This window comes from Theropithecus gelada, chromosome 1, assembly GCF_003255815.1.
Source record: "Theropithecus gelada isolate Dixy chromosome 1, Tgel_1.0, whole genome shotgun sequence".
Lineage (NCBI taxonomy): Eukaryota > Metazoa > Chordata > Mammalia > Primates > Cercopithecidae > Theropithecus > Theropithecus gelada.
Window position 1 is genome coordinate 219,736,383 of NC_037668.1, and position 15,666 is coordinate 219,752,048.

Consider the following 15,666-nt stretch of genomic DNA (forward strand, 5'->3'; position numbering starts at 1 on the left):
AATGGAAATACAGCATATCAAAATGTATGGGTTACAGCAAAAGTAGTGTTAAGATGGATGTTTATAGCAATAAACACCTACATAAAAGAGGTAGGAAGATTTCAAGTTAAAAAGTCTAACAATGTATCTCAAGGAACTAGAAAAACAAGAATAAACCAAAACCAAAATTAGTAGAAGGTAAGAAATAAAGATCCAAACAGATCTAAACAAAATAGAGATTAAAGAACAATACAAAAGATCAATGAAACAAAAAGTTGGTTTTTTGAAAAGAAACAAAATTAATAAAGAACTTGCTAGACTAACCAAGAAAGAGAGAAGACTCAAATAAGTAAAATCAGTGAGGAAGAAGGGGACGTTATACCAGATCCTCCAGAAATTCAAAGTATGATTAGAGACTGTTAGGAACAACTGTATGCCAATGAATTGGAAAACCTAGAAGAAATGGATAAATTTCCAGTCATACACAAACTACCAAGATTAAACCATGAAGAAAACAGAAAACGTGAACAGAACAATAGCAAGTAATGAGATAGAAACAGTAATAAAGTCTCCCACCAAAGAAAAGCCTAGGACCTGATGGCTTCACTGCTGAATTCTACCAAACATTTAAAAAAGAATGAATACCAATTCTACTCACACTATTCCAAAACACTTAGGAGGAGGAAATACTTCCAAACTCATTATATAAAGCAGCATTACCCTGATACTAAAACTAGACAAAGCCACAACAACAAAAGACTAAAGGCCAGTATCACTGATTAGCATAGATGCACTTTTTTTTTCAACAAAATACTGGCAAATCAAATTCAACATTAAAAAGATCATTCATCATCATCAAGTGGGATTCATCTCAGGGATGGAAGGATGGTTGAACATATGTAAATCAATAAAGGTGATACATCACATTAACAGAACCAATGACAAAACCATATGATCATTTCAATAGATGCTGAAAAAAATCTTTCAATAAAATTCAATATGCCTTCATGATAAGAAATCTTAACCAACTGGGTATGAGGGAAACATGCTTCAGAAAATAAGGGCCACATATGACAAACCCCAAGCTAGCATCACACTGAATTGGGAAAAACTGAAAACCCCTCCTTTACCACGTGTAACAAGACAAGGATGTCTACTTTTACCACTCTTACTCAACACAGTACTGGAATTCCTAGCCAGAGCAATTAGACAAGAGAAAAAGTTAAAGGGCATTCAAATTAGAAAGGATGAATTCAAGTTAGCCTTGTTCACAGACAACATGATCTTACATCTAGAACAACCAAAAGACTCCAACAAAAACTGTTAAACTGATAAATTCAGTCAAGTCACAGAATACAAAATCGACAGACAAAAATCAGTAGCACTTCTATATGCCAACAGCAAACATCTGAAAATAAATAAAGCAATCCCATTTGCAACAGCTACAATAAAATAGCAGAAACACCTAGGACTAAACTTAATAAAAGTGAGATAGCTACAATAAAAACTATACAGTACTGATAAAAGTGAAGTTAACATAATTGGAAAGATAGCCCATGAGGATTGGAAGAATACTGTTAAAATGACTGTACTATCCAAAGCAATCTACATTTTCAATGTAATCCATATCAAAATATCAATGACATTCTGCACATGAAAAGAAAAAGGCAATCCTGAAATTCGTATGGAACAACAAAAGCAATCCTGAACAAAAGGAACAAAGCTGGAGGCATCACATTATCTGACTTCAAAATGCTCTATAAAATTACAATAACCAAAACAAACACGGTACTAGCATAAAAATGGACACATAGACCAGTGGAACACATGAAAGAACATAGAATCCAATCCACACATTTAGTCAATGGAGTTTCAAGAAAGTCACCAAGAACATACATTGAGAAAGGAAAATCTGGATAGCCCATATGCAAATGAATGAAACTAGACGCCTACCTCTCCCCATATACAAAAGTCATATCAAAATAGCTTAAATATTTGAATATAAGACCTAAAACCATGAAACTACTGTAAGAAAACATTGGGGAAACACTTCAGGACATTGCACTGGGCAACTATTTATTGAGCAAGACCTCAAAAGCACAGGCAACCAAAGCAAATATAGAAATATGAGACTATATCAAGCTAGAAAGCTTCTGCACAGCAAAGAAAATAATCAGTGAAGAAACAACCTATAGAATTGAAAAAAAAATTGCAAAGTGTTCATCAGACAAGAGATTAATAACCACAATATATAGGAACTCAAACTCAATAGCAGGAAACAACCCAATTAAGAACAGGCAGCCGGGCGCGGTGGCTCAAGTCTGTGATCCCAGCACTTTGGGAGGCCGAGACGGGCGGATCACAAGGTCAGGAGATCGAGACCATCCTGGCTAACACGGTGAAACCCCGTGCTAAAAAACATTAAAAAAAACTAGCCGGGCGAGGTGGTGGGCGCCTGTAGTCCCAGCTCCTCGGGAGGCTGAGGCAGGAGAATGGCGTAGACCTGGGAGGCGGAGCTTGCAGTGAGCTGAGATCCGGCCACTGCACTCCAGCCTGGGCGACAGAGCCAGACTCCGTCTCAAAAAAAAAAGAACAGGCAAAAGTCTGATGGATTCATACAAATGGCCAACAGATATATAAAAAAAAGTTCAACAACATTAATGGTCAGGGAAATGCAAATTAAAACCACAATGAGATCATCTGCCCAGTTAAAATGGCTACTATGAAAAAGTAAGAAAATAACAAATGCTGGCAAGGATGTGGAGAAAGGGGAAAGCTCACACATTGTTGGAGGAATGTAAATTAGTACAACCACTATGGAGAACAGTAAGGAGGTTCCTCAAGAAACTAAAAACGCAACTACCATATAACCAAACAATCCCAGCGTTGGATATAGATCCAAAAGAAAGGAAATCAGAGTATCAAAGAGATATCTGCACTCCCATGTTTATTGCTGCACTATTCAAAATAGCCAAGGCATGGATCAGCCTAAGTGTCCATCAATAAGTAAAAAAAAAAATTCAATATATATATATACACACACACACACAACTAAGTATTCTTCCTCTATAAAAAGTAATAAAATCCTGTCATTTGCAGCAACATGGATGGAACTGAAAGACATTACATTATGTGAAATATGCCAGGCACACAAAGACATATCTCATGTTTTCACTCATACATGGGAACTAAAAATAAGTTGATTTCATAGATAGTGAATACAATAGTGGTTTTGAGGCTGGAAAGAGTAGTAGGTAGAGGCATGAAGAGGGGTTGACTAATACATAAGAGATTACAGCTCAATAGAAGAAGTAAGATCTAGTGTTCAGCTGCACAACAGGGCAACTATAGTTAACAATAGTTTACTGTACATTTCAAAATAGCTAGAAGAGAAAATTTAGAATGTTCCCAACATAAATTTTTGAGGAGATGGATCTCCCAGTTATCCAGATTTGATCATTACACATTGTATGCTGGTATCAAAATCACATACACCACACAAATATGTACAACTATCATATATCAATAAAAATGTTTAAAAAGCAATAAAGGGCATTTAACTTGGAAGAAATCCCATTGTCCTCCCTTTGCAGACAACATGACGTTAAATATGGAGAAACTAAAAGACTCCACCAAAATACTCTTATAACTGATAAGCTGCAAGACACAAAATCAACATGCAAAAATCAGCAGTGTTTCTAAACACCAATAATGAACTACCTGAAGCAGAAATCAAGAAAGTAATCCCATTTACAATATCTACCCACCGACCCCCCCGCAAATAGACACCTAGGAATAAATTTAACCAAGGAGGTGAAAGGCCTCTGCAATGAGAACTATAAAACATTGATAAAAGAAACTGAAGAGAACACAAATGGAAAGGCATACCATGCTCATTGATTGGAAGAATCAACATTGTTAAATGATGATACTATCCAAAGCAATCTACAGATTCAATGCAATCCCTATTAAAATACCAATGATATTCTTCAAGAAATAGAACAAATGATTCCAAAATTAATACGAAAACAAAAAAGACCCCAAATAGCTAAGGCAATACTGAGCAAAAAGAACAAAGCTGGAGGCATCACACTACCTAACTTCAAAATATTCTACAAGGTTATACTAACAAAAAAAACATGGAATTGGTCTAAAACCAGACACACAGACCAATGCAACAGAACAGAAAACCCATTATTAAATCCACGTATTTATAGGCAACTGATTGTCAACAAAGGCGCCAAGAACATCCAGTGGGGAAAGGACACCTCTTCAATTATTTGTCATCAGAAAAGTGGATATCCACATGCAGAAGAATGAAACTAAACTCTTATCTGTCACCACACAGAAAAATCAACCAAAATCAATTAACTACTGTGAGCCTGGAAACTATAATACTAAAAGAAAACATAGCAGAAACACTTCAGGACATTGGTCTAGGCAAAGATTTTATGGCTAAGACCACAAAAGCACAGGCAACAAAAACAAAAATAGACAAATGAGACTGTATTAAACCAAAATGCTTCTGCAGAGCAAAGGAAACACTCAACAGAGTGAAGAGACAACCTATAAAATGGCAGAAAGTATTTGCAAATTATGCATTCAAAAAGGAACTAACATCCAGAATATACAAGGAACTCAACAGCAAAAATATCACAAATATTCCATTTCAAAAGAGGGCAAAGGATCTAAATCGACATGTATCTAACACATATACAAAAAGCCAATAAAAATGCTTCTCACCAACCATCAGGAAAATGCAAATCAAAACCAAAATGAGGTGTCATCTCACCCCAATTAGAATGACTATTACCAAAAAGACAAAAAATAAACAAATAAATGACAAATGCTGGCAAGGATGTGGAGAAAACGTACTCTCATACTAGGTTGGTGCAAAAGTAATTGTGGTTTTTGCCATTAAAAGTAATAGTTACCCACTCCCAAAAAGAGACACCTAGGAATAAATTTAACCGAGGAGGTGAAAGGCCTCTACAATGAGGCCACTGCCATTACTTTTAATGGCAAAAACTGCAATTACTTTTTCACCCACCTAATAGTATAGTCATTATGGAAAACAGCATGAGGGGTTCTCAAAAAAACTAAAAATAGAACTACCATACAATCTAGTCATTACAGTACTGGGTAGTTATTCAAAGGATAGAAAATCAATACATCAAAGGGATACCGGCAGCCCCATGTTTACTACAGCAGCACTATTCACAAAAACTAAGATAGGAAATCAGCCTATGTGTCCATCAATGGAAAAATGGATAAAGAAAATGTGGCATATATACACAATGGAATATTATTCAGCCATGAAAAAGAATGACATTCTGTCATTCATGGCAACATGGATGGGCCTAGAGGACACTATGTTAAGCAAAATGAGTCAGGAGCAGAAAGAGAAAATGCTCCGTGTTCTCACTCATGTGTGGGAACAAAAATAAATTGATCTCATGGAAGTAGGGAGCAGAACTGTGGGTACTAGAGGCTAAGAAGGTGGGGAGAGGTTGGTTAATGAACACAAACTTAGGAGGAACGAATCTGCTCATCTGCAGCACTGCAGGGGAGATACGGTTCACTTTAATTTATTGTATATTCTCCAAATGCTAAAAGAAGATTTTGAATGTTCACAACACAAAGAAATGATAAATATATGAGGTGACATGCTAATTACCCTGATACGATACTACACATAATATACACATAATTATCACTCTGTATCCCACAAATATGTGCAAGCATTATGTGTCAACTAAAAACAAAAGGAAAAAACTATAGGGATAAAAAACAGATCAGTGGTTATCGGGGGTTGGGGTAGGGGTGGTAAGGTTGACTATAAAGGGACATGAGGGCACTTTTTTGGGAAATGAAACCATTCTGTATCTTGATTTTGATGGCAGTTTCATGACTGCATTTGTTGAAATCATAGAACTGTCTCACTAAGTAGGATAAATTTTTCGCATGTAAATTGTACCTCAACAAACCTCATTTTATTTTAAAAAAACATTTTTAAAGAAATAAACTAGGTAAAACTTGGTATATGTTGTTTACTGAGCAATAACTTGTCAATCATAATGTAATTCAACCTGCTAACTACATATGTTCTACTAGCACTCTGTCCTTCACCCATCCTTTTAATTACATGTTTAATGCCTACATTCCCACGTGACTCTAAACTCCATAGATCCTTGCCTTTGGTTAAATCTCAGCTTGGTGGGTGACAAAAGTTCCAGGAAACAAAATATATGCAGTTTGATGAGTTACCTTATGTATCTGTTTCCTACCATGTACTGAGGGTCATTACTTTTGGGTTTATGAGACCAAGGTGGAGTTCTCTGAAGATCATTGAGATTTTGCCATGGAGGTGTTTCAATCTGGTTCCATACTACATACCTTGTCCTGGGTTTGGCAACGGAAACAGTCACATTCAAAGCAGTACTGGTCCCTCAGCTGCTTCCGGCGCTCCTCGCTGGTCATCAGCATATCCAGGTAGCAGATGGTGAGCTGTGCAGGCCAGAGAGAGGGAAGCGTTGACACATCTGCTGTGCTCATTTCTTTAACAAATGGTTACTATTATTGCTAATTATTGGAGTAAAACTTGTTTTTATTATAAACCAGAAACTTGAGAGAAGGTACCACTCAGTTTCTCTACCCAAATAATCACATGTAAATTTTTAATATACTTCCCTTCAGTCTTTGTTATGTGGTAAGTACATATGGATCATATATTTAAAGAATGGGGCTTATGATCTCTACCCACTTTTGTATCTTACTTTTTTTCCCACTACAGTAAAATATCAAAAGCTGCTGTATGTTTGGTATTACTAAGGTTTGCTAATAAATTCTATAACCATTAGCAATCAGAGAAGCCAAATTAATCCTGGCAACCAAAAGGGTGGCAGATGATACAGCCAGATTGCTCTTAAATTCTAACCAATTCTATAGCTGCCTCATGGAATTTAAGGTCATCCAAATTTGGTATCTTTGAAATGAGAAAACAGTTCTCTTACTTGTAACTAGGTTTAAAAAAAGGTAGAATAATTTCCAAATAGGGGAGAGTTTAACTTGAGCGTAGCACCGCTGACGGAAGCATTTAACTGACTGCCTTACGCCCTTTGGGAGAAAGGTCCCCTGCCTGGGAGGGTGCGGGTTGTGAATGAGAGGATGTATTCAAAGGACTCCTCAGAGGATGTATTCAAAGGACTCCTCAGACACTCTCTAACGCTGAGTCCCCTTTAAGTCACTGGTCTTTAGGCAACATTATAATGCTTAAAGCATTTTGCACTCGATTAGATCTCTTATGAAAGTCTAACTCAAAATCCGGAAGACAGAATGCTTGATCTTCCCGTCAACCTGTTCCATCTCGGCTGGAACATTCCCACTCTCAGTTGACAGTAACTCATCTTTTGTCTTATCCAAGTTGAAGCCTCAGAGTTATCCTTGACTTCGCTCTTTCCTTTACACCTACCATCCAATCCACCAGGAAATTCTGTGGCCTCTACCTTAAAAATCACCCAGAATCAACCACTTTTTACCTTTTCCAATGCTACCACCCTGGTCTGAGCCATCTTTACCTCTTACCTAGAAAAGGTAACAGTCTCACAACTGTTCTCCCTGATTCTTTCTCTAGGCCCCTGCACTCTACCCCCTAGCCAGAGTGGTTCACTTAAAATATGTCAGATGGCATGTTCTGTTCGAAACATCACAACGCTTCCCCACTTTGCCTGAGTAAAGGTCAGGTCCTTCTAACTCCCCAAGTGCAACTCAAGTATGGGTCCTGCATTGGTGCTAGTGCACACTGTGGGTTACCAGTCCATGATGAAATGAGTAAAGAAACCAAGTCAATATTTAGAAATGTGTTTTACTAATTTGGTAAGGGTAATTTTAGGTGACTCTAACAACAAAACACTGGGCTTTTTTTCTTTTTTTTTAAAAAGACAGGGTCTCACTCTGCCACCAAGGCGGGTATGCAGTGGCATGATCACAACTCACTCCAGCCTCAACCTCCTGGACTCGGGTGATCCCCCCGCCTCAGCTTCCCAGGTAGCTGGGACTACAGGCGTGCACCACCACACTGGCTAATTTTCTGTCTTTCTTGTAGAGATGAAAGTTTCGCCATGTTACCCAGGATGGTCTTGAACTCCTGGGCTCAAGCAATCCTCCCTCCTTGACTTCCCATGGGATTACAGGCATGAGCCACTGCACCCAGCCGTTTTATTTTACATTCTCTAAATTTTATTTTTCTAATATTTTCACTAGATTTTATAAAAACACTGGTCTGTAACAGACTAGGAAGGAAAAGAAACACTGGTCCTTCGTCGTAGGTGGTTAGAGAAGCAATGGCTTCACATAATCCCACCTGTTCCCTCTCATTTCCCACCTCCCTTGTTGCTGCTCCACCAGGCTGGCCTCCTGTCTGGCTCCACACACACTCCTACCTCAAGGCCCGTGCACTGGCTGTTCCCTCTGCCCTTCCACCCTGTCTACTGTGCCAACCTCATCGCCTTTGAGTTTCAGTCAAATCCCACTTTCTCATTCAGGTCTAACCTCAATGCCCTATTAAAGGTAACAACCCAATTCTCTTCCCTTCTCTAGTTTTTTCTTTTCCTGTATCATGTATCAGCTTGTACCATACTGTATAAATTACTTCTTTGCTTTGAAAAGTAGAAAGTAATCATGGGGGTATGTGTGGTGGGGGAAGAAGTGAAGACTTTAGGAGAGCAAGAAGGCAGGATTATCCACGGAAGGAGAAGCAAAACACGCCCCAGAGCAAAAAACTCCATGTGGTTTTTCTTATACTTAAAGCATCTCATGTCTACAAAGCATGATCTTACTTGTTTGAAATCATGGTGGGGCAAAGGCGGCCATCCTCTTTGGCAGACAACGAAGCTTTGGGAAGGACTCTCTCAAGCTGTCGGGGTGATGGTGGATGGCTGGGCTGGCCAGCCAGATCTGTGAAATCCACCATGGCCATCACCGTCACCATCACCAAGGGGACAGGAGCCACAGCCTGATCTGGCTGGCTGGCTCTCCATAGATTCTTCACATTAGGCAACCATAACACGCTGCTCCATAAACAGAAACGAGAGTATCTGCCCCGAAGAGATGCAGATGATGATGTTACTGAGTATCCACTGTTTGTGGCGAGGCAGCATTGCACAGTAAAAACTAGCAAAGGTCTTGCGTTCAGGTACCACTGAAGACTGCACCCAGATCTCTTGATTTAAGTCTGATGCTCTTTTTCCTTTAACATGGCTGCTTCTCATACTTGGCGGGGAGAGAGGGCTGTAGAAGAAGCTGGCGTCTCTTAAGGCATTTCTGTAGTACCCTCAAACCTAAAATACTAACACCTGTGTTAGGGAATGTTCGGTAGCAACTGAGATCCTTCAGCTGAGACAACAGCCACTTTTTGATTTTCTCCATGTTTCTCTTGCTTCATGATCTGAAGCCAGGGTTGCCTCTGAGGCACAGAGGGTCACCACACCAGGCAAGTTCCTCTCGTTTCTAACGAATGCTATGTTCCAAATTCCAAATAACCTATTTCCAAGCACACCTTTTGAAACAGCCTATGAGTTAGTCTGGGACAGCAGATACATTCATCCTATCCTAGCAGGCTCTGTGGGTCCCAGTGTCCTTATAGGAGGTGAGGGAGCAAATGAGTCCATTCCTATGTCCCCTCTTGGGTTAACTCTAGGACACTAATTCTGAACCCAGCCCAATGGCTCTTAGTCATCAACTCCCATTATCTGAGCAGGTAAATGGACAGTGATTTTGGGTGATTACAGTGTACCCAGTGTGAAGCCACTAACTCCAGGGCCTTTCACACCAGAAAAAAATGTGCTTGACTAACCCAAGACTTTATTACAAGGGCCAAAACTCATTAGTGATCTTTTCAGGCAGTGAATGGGCAACAGGAGACTAGTTATTTCATTTAACCCCAATAAACTGACTCTTAAAGCCTCCCTCGGCATACTGTAACTGCCTGAACTGCTACCTGGACTATGCAATGGCTTTCTAACTGGCTTCCCCACCGCCTTCAGTGTACCTTTCATCTTCTAAACTGCTTTGAGAGGGATCTTCCTAAAACCCCCATGTGATCACGTCATTTCTCTACATGAAAACTTTCGACGGTTTCTCACTGCCTATGAATAAAGGCACATAAGGCTTTCCCTCAGCTAATTTTGTCTGCCTTTCTAGTCTCCATGTCTCTCCCTGAACCCCAGCCTGTCACAGTTATGTACATTGCTAGATCTCGGAAACAATGAATACCATGCCAACACGTGTCTGGGCATCACTGCCTAAGCGAGCCTCTCCTCCACACTCAGCTTACTGAGAGCCTCTCATCCTCCAGGCTTGGTTCAAATACACCTCCTTCCTATGGTGACTGCCCCATTACCTCAGAGAAAGTGGCCCATTTTTGTGCTTCTTATATGCCAATGAAGTCTGCAGAGTATCTGGTTATCAACTGTGAAGGGCTTAATGGCAAAAATATTTTATTCTTATTTTTGGAAAAAAACAGCCAGATTACTAACTGGTAATGACAGCTAAAAGCATGTTATTAGCCAAAGATAAAAACTTTTATTAAAGACTCATTGACTCACCAGTTGTAACGGAATATCTGCTCAGTAAATGCAGGGCTCATTTAGAGGGAACATATATATGAAACTTGGCCATTGATCAGTAGACACCTTAATGGCACTAAACAAAATTGTATTAAAATATTAATGCCATTGACCACTGCTTTGCCATTTTCATGCAGCTCTTATAGAAAATGCAGTAATTCATTTCTGACATTAGAGTAATATAATGAAGGAGATTTTCTAGATCTTGAATACATAATTTACATTAAAATCTCAAGACAAAATGAACTCCTTTTCCATGAAACCATCTTTTCATTGACTACAACTGAGTGGATAAGATAAGCAAGTTAAGGCTGGGCGCCATGGCTCATGCCTGTAATCCCAGCACTTCGGGAGGCCAAGGCAGGGGCATCACGAGGTCAGGAGATGGAGATCATCCTGGCTAATATGGTGAAACCCCATCTCTACTAAAAATACAAAAAATTAGCCAAGCATGGTGGCGGCGCCTGTAGTCCCAGCTACTCGGGAGGCTGGGGCAGGAGAATGGTGTGAACCTGGGAGGTGGAGCTTGCAGTGCGCCAAGATTGCGCCACTGCACTTCAGCCTGGGTGACAGAGCAAGACTCCCTCTCCAAAAAGAAGAAGAAGAAAAAAAAGACCACGTTACAATTAGACCTTGTTTCATTTCTAGAATTCCGTGATCACAGTTAACAAATGTTTCTGCTAATACTGGCTCTGAACTGGAAAAAAGCCTGAAAAATATAACTTCTTTTTAAAGTCAAACCAGAGTATCATTGTGTCTCTTCTTGTTTCGCACATCCTGCTAATTTTACCTTCTAAATATTATATTCTTCAGATACCCTATCACAAGCCACCACTGATCTCCCCCTGACTTCAGGCTACCAATGTTATCTCTTCCCTGGATTATTACATCACCCTGACCCTCATTCTCCCAACCTTGCCTACACATAGAAAAGTGGTCATACAAAAATAGGCAGTGGGGAAAGGACATCCTATTGAATAAATGGTGCTGGGACGGCTGGCTAGCTATATGCAGAAGACACTTACCTTGCACCATATATAAAAAATTCAAATATCAAAAATTTAAATTTAAGACCACAAACTTTATGAACCCTAGAAGAAAACCTAAGAAACACCATTCTGGACATCAGTTTTCGGAAAGAACGTATGACTAAGTCTTCAACAGCAATTGCAACAAAAACAAAAATTGACAAGTGGGACCTAAAGAGTTTCTGCACAGCAAGAGAAAATGTCAACACAGTAAACAAACAACCTACAGAATGGGAGAAAATACTCACAAACTGTGCATCTGACAAAGGTCTAATATCCAGAATCTATAAGGAACTTAAGCAATTCAACAAGCAAATAACCCAATTAAAAAGTGGGCCAAAGACATGAGCAGACACATTTCAGAAGACGACATACCAGCAGCCAACAAACATGTTTTTTAAATGCTCCGCATCACTAATCAGGGAAATGCAAATCAAAACCACACAATAAGATACCATCTTACACCAGTCAGAATGGCTATTACTAAAAAGTCCAAAAATAACAAGTGTTGGTGAGGCTGCGGAGAAAAGGGAACACTTATACACTACTGGCGGGAATGTAAATTAGTTAAGCCACTGTGAAAAGCAGTTTGGAGAGGAGCTTAGAACTACCATTTGAGCCAACAATCCCATTACTGGGTATATACCCAAAGAAAATAAGTCATTCTACAAAAAACACCCATGCACTCACGTGTTCATCACAGTGCTATTCACAATAACAAAGAAATAAAATCAACCTAAGTGCCCATCAACAGTGTACTAAAAAATGTGGTACATATTCACCATGGAATAGTATGCAGCCATGAAAAAGAATGACATCATGTCCTTTGTGGCAACATGAATGCAGGTAGAGGCCACTCTCCTAAGCCAATCAAGGCAGAAACAGAAAACTAAACACAGCAATTATAGATTTCTCATAAATTGTGGAAACAAATATTTAGAGAATCTATCAAACCACTCACCCAATGTTCTCACTTATAAGTGGGAACTAAACATTGGGTACTCATGGACATAAAGATGGCAGTGACAGACACTGGCACTACTAGAGAGGGAGGTAGGGCAAGGGGTGAACACTGTTGGGTACTATGCTCACTACAGCACTGAAGGATCCATCATACCCCAAAGCTCATATCATGCAATACACCCACACAGCACACCTGCACATGTGCCCCCAAATCTAAAATACAAGTTGAAATTATTTTTTAAAAAATCACAATTAGGTTACTAAAGCATTCTTTTGGTTTAATTCAAAAGGTAAATGAATAATTATATTTCTTTTACACTTACCCATTCTTAAGAATGGGATAGGGACTTTTATAATGAATTTAACGGTGAAATCACAATTTAGTAATTTATTGAATATAATAAAACCCTGTTAAAAGTAATTTTATCATCTTAAGCCAAAAACAAAAATCAAACTTTTATGGATTTATATTCAACAGCCTAAACCTGAAAGCACCTGCTCATTGCAGACTTCAAGGTACCTTTATGTAAAGTGAAACTGGTCATAACACTTTCAGCTTCAATTTCAGAGGAGCATGTGTTAGAACAAAGACTGCTTATAGAAAATGTGAATTTAAGAATGGAAAGTCATCTGTGTGGATGTCATCATGGACCAACACTTCTACACACAAACCAAATGTTATTCAACAGATTTAGCGATCTTTCTTGCCAAGTCCAAACATCAGCCAGACCACCTCCGCCAAAGACCAATTCTTGTGCTTTGATATGTGAGATGAGATCTATTTACTATACTTTTGATAGATTCAGTAAATATTTGTTTCCACAATTTATGAGAAATCTATATTGTTATATAATTTTTTTGACACTCACCATCTGAGCTCTACTTTTCCCTTCAGGAAACTCTAATCATAAGTGGAAGAAGAAAATCACTATTAAGTGTCATGTGCTGGGCACTGTCCTAGATAAATAATTTGTGACTTTGATCCTGAGAATGAAGCTTTACTAACCCCCTGAACACTGCATAGTAGTAAGTGTAGCACTGAACAAGTAATTTCCCAGTTTAAACCTTACATTTTCTTCCATAAAATAAAAAAAATATGTAACATTATCTGAGTTTTCTAAGATTCCAAAGATGGTACAGACTACTTAGGTCTTATTCAATTTTGTAGTCCTTGGGTTTTGTTTTTTGTTTTTACCTATTAGGCATCATCTATTGCTTCCTAAATTGAATCGCCCTATAAATGTCCCCTATCATCATAGCCACGGTTGTATATACAAGAAGTGAATGAAAGGCAAAGAAAACATCACATTTCAATAGTATAGGTTCAATGACTTGAGACAAACTCACACTACAGCAACAGTGACTGAGGTAAAATTGAATGTACACTGAGTAAAAGGTTTAATTTGTGATATCCCAAATCTAACTCATCAGTTAGCAGAATTGTGTGGGGTTTTAAAAATTGTTTTCTTTAAATGTTCTATGTATAGTACGTACAATAAAAAAACAGTAACATTTGTAAACATGCAGGAAAAAAAAAAAAAGAATATCTGGCCACACAGTTCCTTTGCTGAAACCCTTCAATAATATCCCATTGCCCATCCTTCTCCCTTCCACAAATATTTACTGGGCGCCTCCTATAAACCAGACAATGTTATGAAACCTTCAGCTAAACCAAGGTCTGTAATAAGGTCCCCAGGGGGGTTGTCAATCTGATCCCTACATATTCCCTCAACTTCGGGTCACATCTAAATTCTTCAGTCTATTGATGAGAACTGCTTCTTGCTCCTTGAACTGACCATTCTGTCCCTGGCCTCTGTGTCTCTGTCTACAATGCCTTTTCCAGCCTCATCCAACTCTAACACCATGGATCCTTTCAGAGTGTAGGAGTCAGTCCTCTGGAAACATCCCTTAACCACTCTCTACTCCCTCCCCTTACTAATCACTTGGCTGCCCCGGCTCTGAGCTTCTGTAAGCCCTGTGCCCATTTACACCACTGTGCATCTTAATTCTATTATTGTTTATTGTATCAGTTTCCTCAACTATACCTTGAACTCTAGAAGGCAGGGCTGGGTCTTAATAATCTTTGTATTAGAGAAGGTTTCTAAAAACTGCTACCCAAGTCCTGACATCGAGTAAACACGCAGTGAATTTATTTAATGGTTTAGCAAATAAGATGACTAAGAGAAGAAACAGACTGTCTTAATCCCAAAAGTCATCAGACTAAGACTGACATTAGGGACACTAATGCGTTCACCTTCTTCCAATCACAGTTCTCCCAGTTGATATGGCTCCAGAGAATGCTGGCGCCAATGGCATTATTCATACCAGCTACAAGTTATTTTAACCACAACTCCCATGAGACTGCTTTGGACTACCCAGCTTTCCTCCCTGATTCATGTTTTATAAAACTATCAGACCAAATGAATTTCATATTTAAGATAATCTTGAAAAGGTAGCCAACAGCAATCCAGTCAAGTGAGCCATGACTTAAATGATATTACACATCTCTCTCTAGGAGGTGGCTGAATGGGGAGACAAAAATCCAAACTCAAAAAAAAAAAAAAAGGCCCAATAACTCCGCATTACAATGGAGAGCCTTAAACAGCAAAGTATTATAAATGTTGCTGGATGCAAGGAAACTGCACAAAGAGGGTCCAAAGGATGGATTTATATAGAGAGAAACAAGGGGTAAGAAATTTCCATGGCAACTTCTGTTATCATAGACCTTGGGCAATTTTCCAGCTCTCCTTGTATGAGGTTTGAAATGCTCCCACCTTAAACTGGCAGTAGACTGGCTTTCATATTCCCCTCCTTTCAGGAGCCATGGGACACCCCTGAGGACTGCCAGTCATTTACAGATGTCTGAGATTCTATTCCAGCTTTTTTTTTTTTTTTCTGAGACGGAGTTTCACTCTTGTTGCCCAGGCTGGAGTGCAGTGGTGTGATCTTGGCTCACTGCAACCTCTGCCTCCCGGGTTCAAGCGATTCTCCTGCCTCAGCCTCCTGAGTAGCTGGGATTACAAGCGTGCGCCACCATGCCTGGGTAATTTTTTATATTTTTAGTAGAGACA

At 39.1% G+C, this 15,666-nt stretch overlaps 1 protein-coding gene across 2 annotated transcripts in view; it reads right to left on the minus strand.

The window, feature by feature from the left end:
• SMYD3 (SET and MYND domain containing 3) overlaps window positions 1-15,666 on the minus strand; it is a 743,226-nt gene that overhangs the window by 158,850 nt on the left and 568,710 nt on the right. For both annotated transcript variants that reach the window (XM_025385514.1, XM_025385504.1), the window contains one exon: window positions 6,376-6,486. In XM_025385514.1, coding sequence (XP_025241299.1) covers window positions 6,376-6,486 — 111 coding nt within the window. The remainder of the gene's footprint in view (window positions 1-6,375; window positions 6,487-15,666) is intronic.